The 16,019-nt window shown below is 54.5% G+C and overlaps 6 protein-coding genes across 6 annotated transcripts; 3 read left to right on the top strand and 3 right to left on the bottom strand.

The window, feature by feature from the left end:
- Nucleotides 1-105: 105 nt before the first annotated feature.
- PG986_003542 (uncharacterized protein) lies at nucleotides 106-1,244 on the bottom strand (the record flags this gene model as incomplete). Its single annotated transcript, XM_066839764.1, has 3 exons — nucleotides 106-670; nucleotides 739-1,014; nucleotides 1,069-1,244. 3 exons carry the CDS (start codon nucleotides 1,242-1,244, stop codon nucleotides 106-108), a joined length of 1,017 nt encoding a protein of 338 aa, XP_066704828.1.
- Nucleotides 1,245-2,885: 1,641 nt separating this feature from the next.
- Nucleotides 2,886-4,121, top strand: PG986_003541 (zinc fyve domain containing protein; the record flags this gene model as incomplete). Its single annotated transcript, XM_066839763.1, has 2 exons — nucleotides 2,886-2,974; nucleotides 3,032-4,121. The coding sequence occupies 2 exons, from the start codon at nucleotides 2,886-2,888 to the stop codon at nucleotides 4,119-4,121; spliced, it is 1,179 nt and encodes a 392-aa protein (XP_066704827.1).
- A 1,147-nt stretch (nucleotides 4,122-5,268) lies between these two features.
- PG986_003540 (uncharacterized protein) lies at nucleotides 5,269-6,584 on the top strand (the record flags this gene model as incomplete). Its single annotated transcript, XM_066839762.1, has 5 exons — nucleotides 5,269-5,427; nucleotides 5,502-5,538; nucleotides 5,639-5,721; nucleotides 5,824-6,203; nucleotides 6,326-6,584. 5 exons carry the CDS (start codon nucleotides 5,269-5,271, stop codon nucleotides 6,582-6,584), a joined length of 918 nt encoding a protein of 305 aa, XP_066704826.1.
- Nucleotides 6,585-7,626: 1,042 nt separating this feature from the next.
- PG986_003539 (uncharacterized protein) lies at nucleotides 7,627-8,539 on the top strand (the record flags this gene model as incomplete). The annotated part of the gene is made up of 3 exons (XM_066839761.1): nucleotides 7,627-7,637; nucleotides 7,816-7,976; nucleotides 8,190-8,539. The coding sequence occupies 3 exons, from the start codon at nucleotides 7,627-7,629 to the stop codon at nucleotides 8,537-8,539; spliced, it is 522 nt and encodes a 173-aa protein (XP_066704825.1).
- A 901-nt stretch (nucleotides 8,540-9,440) lies between these two features.
- On the bottom strand, nucleotides 9,441-10,550 carry PG986_003538 (Phox homologous domain-containing protein; the record flags this gene model as incomplete). Its single annotated transcript, XM_066839760.1, has 4 exons — nucleotides 9,441-9,504; nucleotides 9,562-9,740; nucleotides 9,856-10,060; nucleotides 10,132-10,550. The coding sequence occupies 4 exons, from the start codon at nucleotides 10,548-10,550 to the stop codon at nucleotides 9,441-9,443; spliced, it is 867 nt and encodes a 288-aa protein (XP_066704824.1).
- Nucleotides 10,551-12,337: 1,787 nt separating this feature from the next.
- Nucleotides 12,338-14,590, bottom strand: PG986_003537 (uncharacterized protein; the record flags this gene model as incomplete). Its single annotated transcript, XM_066839759.1, has 1 exon — nucleotides 12,338-14,590. One exon carries the CDS (start codon nucleotides 14,588-14,590, stop codon nucleotides 12,338-12,340), a length of 2,253 nt encoding a protein of 750 aa, XP_066704823.1.
- Nucleotides 14,591-16,019: the final 1,429 nt, after the last annotated feature.

The raw sequence follows: 16,019 nt of genomic DNA, 5'->3' as shown, positions 1-16,019 counted from the left end.
GGCCGACCAATTCGTAGCATCATGCAACGAGCGTAGTATGTATGTACAGCACATTAATTTGACAGAAAAAGGCAATCCTCTCTGTCTTGCTCTGAAGAGCAGAGTTTAAACAGCATATGCGATGGCGAAACCAGTCGCGACGACGGGCCACCAGCCTGCAGTGTGGAGCAGGCTTTGCATGTCGATGCCAGCGCTTTCGTCTCCGCCGCTGCCGCTGGAGCCGCCACTGGAGCTGTCGCTCGATGTATTGTTGGGAATGGTACCGTTGATGATAATGGTTTGGGTGCCGTTGATATCGCCAACGTCGACGACGGACTTGTTCAAGCCTTCGTATGTGCCGTTGCCGATAATATCATCGAAGTACTTCTGGTCCCCGTTGTCGTCGCATCCACAATCCGAGTACCTATCGCATACACACTCGACGGGCTTGGTCTCATTCTTATCCGTCGTAGCGTTGTGGAAAGTGTACGGGTGGTGGTAGGGGTAGCTGTAGGCGCCGTACAGGAATGCGCCAGCCGCGAAACCGAGAGCTCCACCGACCAACAGGCCGGGGACGATGCCACTCGGGGATCGGCTACCTGGGCCGTAGGATTGGCGCGCGCCTCCTCCGTAGTATTGCCCGCCGCCGAAGTTGGATCTAGGAGGGGCTCCTCCAACAGCAGAAGGTCGACTGTGCACATCATTAGTGGAAATGGCCATATGTGCATTTGAGGACCGACAAGAAATGAGGATACTTACCCTCCACCGGTCGAACCTCCGCCCGTTGAGCCTCCGCCTCGGCCACCTGATGAGGATCCGCCTGAAGATGATCCGCCGGAAGAACCGCCTGAAGATGATGAGCCACCACCTCTGCCACCGGAAGAAGAACTGCCGCCTGAGGAAGAGGAGCCGCCACTCGAGGAACCGCCGCTTGAGGAACCGCCGCTCGAGGAACCACCACCTCTGCCACCGGAAGAGGAGGACCCACCGGATGAACCGCCACTGCTTCCGCCAGAGCTGCTTCCGCCACCGCGACTGTAGATGTTTGTCAGTGATCGGGCTTTTCCAATAATGGCAGGTCGAACTTACCCTCCACCGCCGCCGCCACCCTTACGCTTCCATAGATCTTCCGTATCCGCGCGTTCCGAACATTCGCTTTCTTGCGACCGCGACTCCAGGGCGACTTCCTCTGTGGTGGGAACCGCGGCGGCGTTCGCGTAATGCGTGATGGCCGTCAATGCGACAAACGTCTGACTGAACTTCATGACTGCGGTTGGTTGTGGTTGTAGCGATTAACTGATGATTGTCGACTTGGCGCGTAGAAAAGCAAAAGTGTGGTACTCCGCCAGAAACAAGTCAGGCGAACCGAATGGCAATCACAAGTTGTGGATGATGATGTTGTTGGGTTGTGGCTTTATAATATGGGGATTGATGGAAATGTTGTAGGGTTAAATAAGTTTTGTCCGGAAGCGTTTCAAGAGACTGGGGAAACAACAACCAGGTGAGCCCATGATGGAAGGGGCGCTCGGCGTCCCGGTTACTTTTGTAGCCACTCTCACTCGGTTTAAGCGTGTTTGCCAAGATGGTGAGACGAGGGATCCTCTTGCTTGTTGCCTGCTAAAGAGCGCGATGACCGAATGCGCAAGGCACAGTGTGATGGTATGACTGCTTAGCGTCAGCCAAGACAATGGAGCCGTGTCATCGAAATGTGTGGCAATGTCCGAGAGATCAGAAAAGGTGCTCCCCGTTGTTTGGCGGCGGTCTAGCGGGTTAGCACAGCGATGGATACACCGATGGGTTCGGTTCCGTCGCTATGATGAGCACACAATTAACCGGCCATGTTGATTGGGTCTGTTGGGCCAAGCTGTTTGGCGGGACATGCCATCGATGCAGGCATACATACAGACAGGCGATCGATGCTACCTGCCGTATCCAACGAATTCCAGTAGGCAATAAGTGATATGACGTGGTCAGTTATTGCGACAACACTTGGAACCAACATATGTGGTGCAGCAACTCACTTGAGTGCAGTGTCTCAATGTCCTACTGCGACCTGCCATCCCAGTAAGCCGAGAGATCTGAGGGGCCACGGGCCTTAGCAGAGAGGCCCTCAAGCCCCTGTAGGCTGGCTGTAGTGGTATTCTCGGCTTTGCTCCAGAAAACAACCGAGAAACTCAAATCAAGGGACAGGGGACCTGTTAGTTTTGTCTACCGTGTTTCGTGTCAAGCCCTGAAAGTAAGAATCGCAATCGGATCAGATTTGTTCGCGGGTCGCGACATCTTAGGCGACGAGTGTGATAAAACGATCCGTTATTGAGGCAGTGACGGCATTTCGCCTGCGCCTGACCAGAGAATCCCAATCTTTCACGCCTTCTAGCGGCCTTCCGTTGGCGCAGTGGCTGTGGCTGGGTACTGGCTGGGGCTCAAGGGCTCTAGGTAGCAACTTTCCTGCGGCGCCCATTGGCCAGTTTACTTCCAAATTGCTGACTGCATCGGCCCTGCATCTGCGGTAAGCTGCGAGTCCGTTACGTTGGTACCTTAGCCCAATACCATCTCATCCAGCGCACGCCAATCGAGCAAGCACATTTGCCAAACGCGGGGAAGTGATTTCATGCTGACTTTACTTGCTGACAGATCATTGCCAGTTTCCGTCCAGCCTAAGAAATCGGCGCCGTTCGTATTGATCATCATTATCAGCCTACGCCACAGACCTGTCTCATGTACCCGTCTGGATAATTGAGGACGGCGCACCAAACCCCCAGCCACGCGACGCTGCGGACTTGCCAAACCCCCTTTTGGACACAGCCGACCCCTTCCGGTTCATTGGGTGCTTTCCCCGGCCAACAAACATCTCACCAGCCGCCTGTGTGGGCGGGATATTAGTACTGTTGCGGGGCGCAAGAAAGATGGCCGACCCTGGGAGCTCCGATAAGACTCTATTGAACCGCCTCAATGCGCTCAAGCCAACGACCGTCAGTCTCGATAAGTCCGCAACGTAGGCAGCGCCAGCACGCACCCAGGGAGACACGATGTGCTAACTCGAGAATCCCAGGCCCATGACTGCCACACTATCGGATGATCAGCCACCTTCAAAAGAAGATGCTCTTTCGGAAAGACTAAAAAGCCTGCGGGGCCAGGCCACTTCTCAGTCTGCCCAGCATCCGGGCAACGCCGGTCCCGGTGCTGACATTCCTGTTCCGGCACCTCACCTTCCTTCTTCTTCTTCTGGTCTGTCTGGGGCACAGCCTCCACCGGATAATGCCAATCTTAGCACAGACATAGGCAGACCGGCCCAGAACTCAGCAGCCGCATCTCAAGGCGCAACCCAAGGCACTCAAGATGTGGAAACTTTGCTGGACACCGATGATCAGACGTTGGAGGAGCTTCTCGCCGATCTGGGATCGGACGAGCAATGGCTCGAAGACATGGCTACCGAGTACGCCAATGATGAGCACCAGAGGATAAGCGCAATGCTAGATGAGCTCGGCAAACCCAGAGCAGAAGGCTCGCGGTCGACTGATTCTCAGCATGAGACTGATGAAGATGGGTCTGACGCCGAACCGATGGCCCGGGAAGCTGACCATGTTCTTGCGAAGGCACAGGACGAGGTCGACTGGGAGAAAATCAACACACACAATGCCGAAAGTGGCCCTGTTCAAGAATTCAAATCTAAGAAAAAGTCAGCTCCCGATGCCACAACACCAGGGGGCTTGAATCCGGATCCGTTTGATCTCCCGACAGTGCCGACCGACTTACAAGATCCACCAGAGGTGCCGGAAATCCCACACGACGATGACTTTGAGGCTGAAATCGCGTCGCGCATGGCAGCTTTGAAAGGACTAGGCGGCAAGGACTCGTCGCTCCCATCGGTGCCTTCCGCAAGCATCGACGACTTGGGCCTGCCCGGAGTTCCCACGTTCGCCCCTGGAGATCGTCCTGTCAAGGGTGTCTACAAGCGATATGGCTATACGGATGAAGACCAGAAGTCGTGGTGCATCGTGTGTCTTGAGGATGGCGCCATCCGCTGCATCGACTGTGACGACGATATCTACTGCGCTAGATGCTGGAAGGAGATGCACGTCGGGCTGCAAGCTCACTACGAAGATCGCGGTCATAGGTGGGAGAAGTATGTGAAGAGCTGATGGAGGAAAATAAATCCTGGAGGGATTACTATATCCGTGAACCTATGCCACGGAATTTACTGATTCCTCGAATCTCTCATTCGCCTTATACTCTCCTAGGCAGCATGGGATGCATGCTCATGTAGCACAATCATCAGCATAAATCGGCGAATTTGGACCGCCACGACATGATCAGTGATGGTTGTACAACCCCAATTCACTCCTGGGATATGGTAAGTGGCGTCGTGGCATGAATGTAACCAACCGCCATCCCGCGTCATCTCTCGAGGACTTGAGTACGTAAAGCATAGACGCGGGCCAAGGTATGAATGGCAATCATTTATACGACCAGTGATACGACCACACGACAATCGAGCCCTGGCTTCTGTCTCACCTCAGCCTGCTTATCGTTGCTTCTCGCTGCAGCGGCCTCTACAAACAAAAGGCCCATGAAGAATTGTTGGGGTGGGTGGTCGTCATTGGTTCAGAGCGAGCGAGCCTGTAAGCTCGCAGGGCCAGCATGCCGCTGCATTAGGGCGTTTTGGGAGGTGCGTGTGCCTTTTTCGGACCTGTCACAATCAAACAACCACGTTCTCTCTCTTGCTCTCAGTAATCTATCTACACCGACTTGGGGTCGGGTAGCCTGCTTGCTTGCCTTGCCTTGGGACGAAAGGAGAAGGAAGACCAGCCTAGGCCCCCCTTGGATGAATGGGGGTTTTGCCGTCTCGAACCCTGTTTGCGTACCTATTTTGCAGCCAGCCTGACCCTTTTCACTGCCCTCCCACACAGACACCAATTCCCGGCATTTGGTGAGTGCCGAACGCGGTTAATTACATGGTCGATCACTCATGTAAGGACTAATCAGAGGAAATCTTTTCTATGAATAGCCCTCATCCACCCCCCGTCTGCACCCCAGGGTCCCAGACCCGACCACCGTAGTAGTCGTCGTCCTATGTATATTATTTCTCATTAAATATCGACCACAGTGACTGGGAATGTAATGTCGTTATTTGGTGCGATGCACCCCCCTCTCTCCCTTCCCTCCCTCCCTTCCTTCCTTCCTTCCCATCGAAGGATGATGCTATTTTCCCATCAGCCATATATTTAGGCTACCTGTAAATAACCTCCTCTCCCCTCCTAAAAACACAAGCGTCATGTTTTCGCGGTTATGGCTATTCCTGTCTATACCCGGGAACAAGGCGGTGTCGTAGCCGTCGCCGTCGTCTGCACCTTGGTGCCATTGCTTGCCATCGTGCTCCGGTTCTGGGCCAGGCAGATCGTCCATCGCCGCTTCGACGCCAGCGATGCCTGGATACTGGTTGCGTTTGTTAGCCAACCTCCGATTCCAAGAAGTCTTCTGCCAAGGAACTAACTAACATGATGATTTAATAACCATCTCAGACCGCGCTGTTGGCCTCATGGATCGGGGTTCTGTGCAGTATGTGTGACACCTCTATTTTCATAGTTATATCTATTTCTATTTCTCATGTACCCTGACTGGTTTTGAGCGTTTCTGCTGACTAGACATGTTATAAAAGTGGTCTTCGAAGGCGGCCTAGGGCTGCCTGAAGATGTCGTAAAAGCTACGTATGGAAGGGGCGCCGGCATAGCCCATGCCAAGGTGATTTTCCTCTCCTCTTGTTCCCTCCTTTCATTTCTCCTTTCTCCGTAGAATCCAATGCCATCAAACCTCTGAAATCGCCCTGACGACCTGGCTCACCAGGCAGGCTACGCCTCCCTCATCGGCGGCGTCAGCGCGGCCTACCTCTGCAAGGCCTCCATCCTGAGCCTGTACCGCCGCGTCTTCACCCTGCCGGGCGAGCGGCTGCCCTTCTACGCCGTCGGCGCCCTCACGCTGCTCTGCGGGCTCTCGACACTGGTCGGCTACTTCGCCGTCGTCCCGCTCGCCAAGCAGCTGGTGCCGGACCCGCACTTCACCGACGCGGAGACGACGCGCAACGACGGGTTTCAGCTTTACACGGGCATCGCCACGTGCTTTACCGATATCATGATCTTGTGCTTCCCGCTCGGCAAGCTGTACCGGCTGCGCATGGACCGGCGGCGCAAGATTGGGCTGATGGCCACGTTTATGGTGGGGTTCATGTAAGTGCGTGCGTGTGTGTGTGTGTGTGTGTTGCTGGGGGAGCTATCTCGGGTGTTCGGGTTTTACTACTACTATGACTTTTTGTCGTTTTGTTCAACTGACACCAAGACGTAACTCGTAGAACCTGCATCGTGGCCATCATCCGCACAGTAGCCACGTACGTCAACCTCAGCAACAGCGCGACGGTGCAGACGCTCTTCCGAGGCCTCGAACCGACCGTCGGCATCATCGCGGCGTGCCTGCCGCTGCTGCACCCGTTGCTCCGATGCAGCAGTCGAGACGAAGGGGTGGATCGGTTCCCCCAAAGCCCGCGCGACGGGGCCAGCAGCAGCAGCAGCAGCCGGGCGCCGGCATCCGAAAGACGGTCAAAGTCACGGTGACGTCGAGCCGGAACGGCGGGCAGACGACGCTCGGGGGTGGCGGAGCAGTAACTCGTCGCAGGAGCCCTTGGGGGCGGCGCATCCGGAGTCGCACGAGGAGACGGAGTTGGCGGTTTATGGGGGTCAGCGGCGGGAGGGGAACGGGCTATCGCAGGTTGGGAGTCTTGCTTCTACTGCGGTATGATCATGTGTGTCATCGGTAGATTGAAGAAGAGATTATTATTATGTTATATTGAAAATAGTAGATGACCCAAACCGCAGTGCTCGCCGTTTCCTGTCATCCATCTCGAAGCCCCCGCCCCATGTACTTAATGTTCTGCACTTTGTCTAATGTAGTTTGGCCCGCAAAAGCATGAGGAAGATGTTGGGCTTAGGGTTGGAAGGCCGGGTAACTTTGATGCTGCATGCCTGGCATTGCAGGCAAGCAACCGTGTGACGTAGTGTGCGATGGATTATACGGCTTGGACTGGCATCAAGCATCCAGTGAGGTAGGTCAACCAGTGATAGAAAGAGGCCAGAATGAATAAGAGGTGGCATTTCTTCCACTGTAATGTAGTCTTAAACTGATGCTGTCCTGGTACAGTGTTACAGCTACAGCCACCGCGGCTACAATGTAGGCCCCTAAACGTGGGTACTTGCAGTAAGGTGCAGGGCGCTACAGAACTACTGTAGAGCCCGCGCTGCCCACTTTCCACCATCTTTCCCCCGGGACTGATGATCCCAGCATGCGCCAATGAGACAGCTGAGATTATCGGGCGCCAAGGACTCACGATCACTCCGCAAGCCACCCCCAAACCCCAAATCCCCACTTATGAGATCACCCTCTCTCCCTTCCGCGAAAGCTCCGATGCCCCCCCAAAACAACACCTGATCCTCACCTGTGCTGCTGTGCTGGAGAGCTTCCGAGCCCTTACTTACTTACTCATATCTTGCATCGAGTCAGAGTAGGATACTCCCATTGACTTTGTCCCTGCTTGCGAGTCAACCCTAATTGGACCAATCAGCACCAACACGCTCTACAGGTTCCTATTCAACAGACAACATGCTTGGCTGGTAAGGAAGCCCCCGTTCTTTCAAGTGTTTCCCATAGCTCTTCCCTATATCGACCCAAGCGCCCCCACACAGCTTGGGTTGCCCACCAGCGGCGATAACCATAACCAGCAACAACACTGAACATCGCAGCAAACAAAGCAAGAGACAGCAGAAGGCTAACAGGATGGCCCGTCCCAAGGTACCAAGCCAGATTGGCCGCCCGGCCGCTGCTCACGCAGAGCATCACGACGGCGGTGCTGTTCGCTACCGGCGACATCACGGCGCAGCAGCTCGTCGACAAGAAGGGCATCGACGGTCATGACTTTGCCCGTACGGGCCGTATGGCCTTGTACGGTGGCGGTACGTTATATATGCCTATCTACCTACTCGTCTAGTTGCCTTCCCACTCCGCAAAGCGCCGAATACATCTGGTACTTGAGTCACGTGGCTTCCTCCTTCCACATTCACCCGGTCACTCTACCTACCTGTCTACCACCATCATGGCAAATCAGCCCAATACGTCGAAAGCCATAGTATCATGATCCCCCCCTCCAGACTAACACCACCCAAAAGCCGTCTTCGGCCCCGCCGCCACGACCTGGTTCGGCTTCCTCCAGCGCAACGTGACGGTCCGCGGCAGCCCCAACGCCACCATCGCGGCGCGCGTGGCCTGCGACCAGCTCCTCTTCGCGCCGACCTTCATCGGCCTCTTCCTGGGCAGCATGGCCCTCCTGGAAGGGGGGTCGCCGCAGGAAAAGCTGGAAAAGAGCTACAAGCCCGCCCTGCAGGCCAACTACATGCTCTGGCCCTTCGTCCAGCTCGTCAACTTCAAGTTCGTGCCCCTGCACCACCGCGTCCTCTTCGTCAACGTCATCTCCATCGGCTGGAACTGCTTCTTGAGCATGATCAACAGCGCCAAATGAAGAATAGACTAGAGAAAAAGCGAATGTTCGTTGTGAACGGATGGACCATGCTTCGGTTGTCCTCAAGTGTGGTTGGGCCCAAACGGAGGGCAGGAGATCGTGAGGCTGGATACAGTGCACTATAGACGGATCTGCTAGACTTCTGCTTTTCGATTTCTGCTTCTTCCATTATGGAGTGCGGTTCATCTATTTGGTCATGTTCAAGCAGGCGGAAGGCGCATGGTCATGAGGGCATAGGCTTCGAGGCACTCGGTGCTGGCCTCTTTCATGGTGTCATTTTCTCGTATCCGGCGTGGGCAAAGAAGGGCCACATATCATAAAAAGCATATAGAGGCTTATATCATCTATACGAAATCAACCCAAGGCTTGGTGGGATAACTTGATAATCCATCCAAATCTCGGCAGCACGGTCCTTTTGAATCTTAGGGGTTTCTGAATGTATCGCGTTAGAGATGATGTAGAGAGCACAGCTGGCTGTGCCCATGTTTGATTATATAGATATTGTCGTTGGTTATATGCTTAAGTGAAATGCACACACACCAAACTGATGCATAGTGCAAACTTATATAGACAGTGAAGTGTAAATGAGAAAGATAATGATGCGTTTTCCTTTACAGAACACGCATAAAGAAGCGATCGTTGATCATCCAAGAAATTAGTCATTACGTTCATGAGTATCGCTTTGAAGCTCGCTCCCCAAATCCTACAGATAAAATTCTCCCGAGCTCCCCAAAGGAGCCCGGGGGAGATTGCTCCATCAGGGCGTACGTGCTTGACGTAATGGCCAAGAGGAGCAGTGTCGAAGTGAGAAATCGTCGTTGTTTTGTACACGTGATATGGTCGTTGCCGTCATGTTTTAAAAAGGTGGTATGTTGATGAAAAGGGCTTGTCGCCTTTGCCGTTATGAGAAGAGGAACTCCTTGAGTACTGGGGAACCAGAGAACTCGGGATTTAACATGATACAACTAAGGATTATTCGTGTCAGTACGCCCTCGCTTTCTGCGACTTTTGTAAAACCTTACTGGAGAAAGTATTGCAGGCCAGCCCTCCTCTTCTCGAGGAACCTCGGCCGGAATTTGGAGATGAGGCTCTTGGGAGGTAGCTCCGGCACAGCTGCCTCGAAATTGGGAAACGTCCGCATGAGCCGACACCGCAGGTCGTCAAATTCGGAATATCGTTTTCGTATGTTCATATAACTGCCCTATTATGTCACCAGACAAGTCAGTGGGTTTTCTTCTTTCTTCGGCCATGGGGCAAGGTGACAAACACACGCAAGTTGTGTGGGTTGGAGGGAAAGAAAAAGACAATAAACGTACATTCAAGGTCTGCACCCGAATATTCCAGACCACGAACGCGCCGATGTTGGTCGCGCTCCCGTTCACGACGACGTAGTCCGAGACCTCGACGTTCTGCGCCCAGCAGCCGCGGTTCCGGTCGTCCAGCAGGCCGTCGTTCTCGTTGTCCTGCAGCGTGATGCCGCCGATGGGGATCGAGTCGACCGAGGCGCCGCGTTGGCGCCGGCTAAAGGGCCGGTCGCTGCTGCTACTGCCGCCTCCCCGAAGCCGCCGAAACCGCCGCCGGTGGTGTTGGACTGCATCAGCCAGTACGGCGGCGACGTCACGGGCGAGACGACGGGGGAGTCGGCGGCGGACCGGGTGCTGCTGCTGTCCACGAATACGTCATCGTCGCTGTCTTCGCCGTCGTCGTGCTCGTGCTCGTGCTCATGTTCGTGGTGCTCATAATTGTCCGGGCGATGGTGATCTTGCTGTTGTTGTTGTTGTTGTAGACGAATGGGCGATTGCAGCGTGAACTCGGCGGACTCATGGATAGTGGTGGAGGAGGGACCGGCGTCGACATCAACGACGCCCGGCGACTCGGGCTCGCTGTCCGTCTCGGTAGCGGGCGGCGACGGGGGTGTCTCGACCGGGGTCATGGTCATGCTCGGCGGCGCATTCTTGCGCAAACTGAGCGAAAGTGTGGACGCGGTCCGGAGACCCACCGATGTGGCCATGCTGTGCTGTTTTTGTTGTCTGTCTGTCGTCGGACTTGAAGCCTTTATCTTTCTCTCGAGTATTGGAGAAAGGAGTAGCCGGGAGCGACGAATAGGGCACCCGGTCTGTTGGTGGGTGGTGGTCGGTTGTTGGGAGTAGTGTTTCCAGGTTTGAAGGATAGCGGCAGTCCCAGAAGTTGGTTACAGTGGGTGTTGTATGCGGAAAATCGGTATCGAGGGGGGTGGCCTCTTTCTTAGCGGGCGGCCGTCGCTTACGTAGGCGGCGAATTGAGTTGGGTTCGTCGGGCTGCTTCTCGTGGCTCTTCTCCGAAAGGCTAGGTAGAGATGCTGCGCCTGGAATGGAATGGTCCCTTTTCTTTCCCCCCTAAAAGAAAAAAAAAGTAAGTAGACGGGAATTTGGAACCAAGAATGGAACACAAATAGGGTACAAATCAGTGGAATGAAAGGGGAAAATTTGGTAAGATGAGTTAATTGAAGGCCCTTGGGGATGGATATATGTCAAGTCTGTTAAGCATCCACCTCTGGTGTTATTACAATGTAGTGGTAGGTATGTATTTAGTGTAAGCTGTAGGCCCGGCGATGGGTTCTTTTTCTTCGAGTTGTTTCCTCGAAAATAAATGACCGACTGGGATGAGTGTGAGCATTGGTGAGGCGAGGCGAGGGATGGAGTCGAGGGGAGTGGAAGGCAAGGGAAGGGAGCGAACACGCCAACGGTTTGTCGTCTGTCCCACTCCTCTACGGGGCCGGCATGGGCCACTGGGACCAGTGCCGATTTGCTCTGCTACTAGGTTACTATGCATGGTTCCCTGTCCGTCAAGGCTTGCTCCTTTCCCATTGGTGTGTGGGGATCGGCAGTCGTGCAGCCAGGGCCCATCCATCTGGTCGACCAAGATCCTCAGTTTGACGACTCAATTGATTGATGGGTGGGTGTTCCCATCCTGTCTGGCATTCGGGGTTTTACTTGTACATACGACTGAATGCCCGACCCGCTGTATTCAGTTTGCCATGAAACGGGGCTCGTCCTTTTGACTTTCCTCTGCTTAAGTAGTCGGCTCGTATATCGTGCATGCATATACTGGACTGGAAGGCCACACCTGATTGGTGGTTGCAACGACCAGGCGCAGCCAGCCATTCGCACCCCCAAGAAAAACAGTTTCCGACAGTGCTCGGGTTTCAAGTCTTCCCAGAAACCCCGACCCCCAAGTTCCGTCTTTAGTCGAGGTGTGGGTGGAACTTTGTCGGGCATCACAGGATTCTTTACTTTGACTTGTTCTGACATGGTCTTGTTACACTCCACCAACTCCCAACTCAACGCAGCTGATCGGTTGGTTGCCTCTTTTAACACACCCGCAAGACAAATAGAGCAAACGGAGGGAGCTAGGCATCGTGGTATGTTTTATTGTATTTTTGTTTTTGTTTCTCGTATTCGAGCATTTGATCTGAACTTGAAAGTTTCGAAATGCGATCATTCGCACCATCGCTTGTAGTTGCCATCAATGTAGCCCCCTTGGGTTCATTCCCCTATATAATGTAATGCCCGAAAGAAATGAAAAAGACACGCTAAGCCCAAGAAATGTAAATACCAAGCGCCACGCTTTCTGAATACCGCATGCATGTCTCGACTCATTCAAGAGTGCAGCGACATACTGAGTTATGAATGAGGACCTGATGAGCTCTGCTGACCAAGTCCAATCGAAGGAAAAGATGGTAATGATGAGAAGAAACAAGGTCGTCGTCATATTTGCAACAACAGCAAGATACATCCAATCCCGAGAGGGCTTTCTCTATCATATAACTCCACCGTCCCAGAGACTGTCATCCGAGTAGACATGCTCGGCTTCCCACTTAAGGAAGTCTCCGAGGTCGTGTCCCAGATTGTAGCCCATGGGCACAAAGTCCACGTCGCCGTTGTCGCTCGTGACAAGGGTGAAGTCGAGCATCGGGCTCTGCGGCATGCTGAGCAGGCTCTCTCGCGCCGGTTTGCCGCCTTCCGTCGTCCACCGCTGGATGCCCCCGCCGTTGTAGAGCTTCTCGTTCTCGTCCCAGAACCCGTGGCTGGCGGCCCGCGGCGGCATGCTCAGCTCCAGGGAGCCGCCCTCGTCGGCCGCCTTCTGCATCGTGCGCTGCCACCGGTGATGTGGACTGTAGGGGTTGTCCCTCTCGATGTCGCTGTACGAGAATTCACTGTAGTCTTCAACAGACTCGGTGCTGGTGGGGCTGGACACTTCCTCCTCTTGCGTGACGAGTCCACCGGCATTTTCAAAGTGCCACTCGTCCCACCAATCCATCAGCTCATGGAGTTCTTCTGCCTCCCTCTGACGTATTGTATCTTCACTGTCGCTAAACCAGTCTCCCGCGCCGCCCAGGATGGCCATTTGGAATGCCGTCCAGTCCAACCCCTCCTCTACTCCCAGCTTAGGGTCCGGAATGAGGTCGGATTTCGACAAGCGAATGGGCCCATGCTTGAAGAGCGACATGGTTATGGTGCAAGGCGACGATCGAAGAAATACATAGTCCTTGTCATACTCGCTATCGCGTGCACCAAGGCTGGTGCCGATGAAGAGCTCGTCACCGACATCATTGCTAACAGTTAGTTCAGGGATTGCCGGAAGTGCTGGCAATTGCTTTCGTGGCACTCCCCGGAGTTGGCTTTTCGGTGGAGGCGTAGGGAAGCTGGCATGCTTGGACGGCTTCTCATCACTAGGATTCGATGGAGTAGGCTGATCCGGCATCGTCTCTAGGAATAATTCGTCGTCTCTGCGCTGGATCGAGAAATCCCGCTTGGCCGGTTCACCAAAGGGGTTGGGGTCCGGCTGATCGTCGACCGGCGTATCTGTGGTCAGCTTGAATCCCGACGAGCCTATCCTGGATGGCAGGTCATCCATATGGAAGGGCTCAATGGGCGTGTCAGTTGACCCGCTCTCAACGGGCAGGGTCGCATCCTCGGAAGTCTCGGTTTTCAGCTTCGACAGTCTCTGTAATTTGTATTGTTCGATTTGCGTCGGGGTAAGCATCTCGTCTGGTTCAATTTTCTTGAACCGTCTCCCACTGAAAAGCCCCGATACATTTTCCGAAATCTTATGCCGAGTGCCCAATTGCTTCGGAGCATATTTCACGGCGACCGCCTTGCGTTGAGGCTTCATCTGTTTGGATCTCTTAGAGGTATTCCTCTTCGGCTTTGTCACGGACGACTTGCGCTCCAGGATTGGTGGTGCTGCGACCTTTGGGTACGGGGAGTAGCTAGGTCTCTTGAGGCTGGGCTTTCGGGTTTTCGGGGTCGTTGACCGGTTATCCTGTTCAAGATGCAACGGTGGAAGTTTAGGCGTTTCGTTGAATGAGTTGTACATGGTCTTGGATTCGGCGAGAGCGCCGCCGACCGCTTTGAAAGCCTCGTCGGTTTCTTGCACAAGGCGTTGAATGCTGATTGACAAATCAGAGGACGTTTCCTTGTTGTCGGCTTCTTGGACTGGCGATATCTCTTTGTGCTCCGGAGGTTGGGACGATAAAGCTGCCATAGACCCCAATGAAGAACCAGAGCCAATCGTCTTGTGTGGCACTAGCCTCTGAGCTCTTTCAGGCTCCTTGGATGGCGACAAGAACGAAGGCCCCTCGCTTCCGTAGCTAGTTGCGCTGGAGAGTCGAAAAGAACGATCGCTCCAGTCGTCCTTGTCCCTTGTTGTGGAAGTGACAGTGGTGGATGATATGGAACAGAGAGGCGATCGTCTCAAACCCGCAGCCCTGGGCGAAGCAAACTCCCCATACTGGTCACAGCTGCAGACAGAGCTGGTCGAGGAATGTGGCCGTGGGGTCCCAGTTGGCAGAGGCGGTAAGGGGACGCGGACATCGTGCAGAGTCTGCGGCCTGCTGATGATGATCGGGGTGGGCGGCCTTCTCCTACTTTGGGGGCGCCTCGACGCAAACCATGACTCTTTCCGGGAAGGCTTGGCGGGGCTCGTGTCGTTGTGCTCGCTGTAGCCAACCCCATCCGTGTTTTGAGGCTGCCGTTGAGAGAGCAGCCTGCGAATTCGAGCTGTGGACATGTTCAAGCGTAGGTGTTAGTGGATGCAAGGGAGGCCAGCAAGCAATCAAGAAGGCTGGCGGGGAGATTGCATGGCCTACATCAACCAGCGGGAGACGGGGTATATGGGAGACTAGAATGAGAGGTGGGCAGAGACCGAGATGAGAGAACAGGGCTCATCTGTTCATAATATCTATCCGACATGACCGATGTTGGGGGCAAGGGGACCGGGGCATGGGAATGCGTCTCTTTGTAAGTGCTCGAAGTCGCTGAGAGCATCCTTGGATAGCATACACGAGGTGTGGCGCGATGAAAGTGCGACTGGGTGGGTTACGCAGAATAGTCCAAGTTGGAGCAGGGGGAGGGCGTGACCAGGATGCTCCAGGATTCCTCAGGTTATTTTTGTAGAGGACCGATTGGCCATTACTATTTCGTCCCCCAATATGGAGCACCTGCGCCGAAAGTGACAGGCCGCGAGATCGGCCAGTCCGCCTGACGTACCGAGAGAGGTGGTACCTACTTACGTTACGCATGGCGTCTCCTGGACCCTGGGCGATATGGGGAACTGTATGTATGTATCGATGGATTGGGATCGTTTGCTGAAAGACGAGACAGAAGCAGAGGCAGAGGCACCCGTCAATCTGACATGTCGCGCCTGTCCTGTCACCTCTTCGCATCGTGTTGATCAGCCAGCCCGGGGTGATGCAGGTCTATGCAGGACCTGCGCACGGCTAGAATATTGCTGCCGCCTCTGGATTGGCCGTGGGAATGGCTATACGGGAGCTAGAGAACGGATAGTCGCATGCGGAAAGAGCCAACTAGCTTACCCAGTACCTACCTTGCTCGTGTATGTATCATCTGCACTCTTTGCTTGCCCTGCCGGTTGTCAACATGCAGACAGCGACACCGTACGGGTCGGTCGCAGATATTGATGAGCGGATGAGTTTATCGAGGCAGGGATGCGATGGGATGGGTGCCCAAGTTGAAGTCGTCTCCTGCGCCAAGGTTTGCAAGTCCGAGCTGCTGTGAGTCGGTGGCCGCGGGTCGCACCACGAACAGCACGATCAATGACGAACAGCTCGATCGGGTGTGGAGGAAGTCCTGCTCCTTGGTATCTCCAGTATTGATGTCGCCTGCTCGGTCCAAGACCTGGTCAAACGCCTAATGCACGAGGCATATTACAGACTACGCCATCCTGATGCTGAAGGGCGGCGGCCAAAGCTAGCGAGACGGAGTCGTCCCCAGCCCTAGGGTAATGGAGCCTAGGGAAGAAAGCCGTAGCGCATCAGGCCCGAGTCGATTCAATTATGGGGCAGGGGCGCAGGAAGAACATTAGAGGGGCACATTCTATTTCCGGCTTACTTGCTGCATCCAGCACTTACAGTAAGGAACTTTTGGTGGACGAGGTGCTGGTGGGGCTTTGGGATCAAGAGTCCAGAGTCCAGGCTTCA

This window comes from Apiospora aurea (genome assembly GCF_038362705.1).
Source record: "Apiospora aurea strain CBS 24483 chromosome Unknown utg000002l_segment0_segment0, whole genome shotgun sequence".
NCBI classification, from domain to species: domain Eukaryota; kingdom Fungi; phylum Ascomycota; class Sordariomycetes; order Amphisphaeriales; family Apiosporaceae; genus Apiospora; species Apiospora aurea.
Note: the sequence above shows the minus strand (reverse complement) of the source record. Positions and strands in the feature narration are given on the sequence as shown.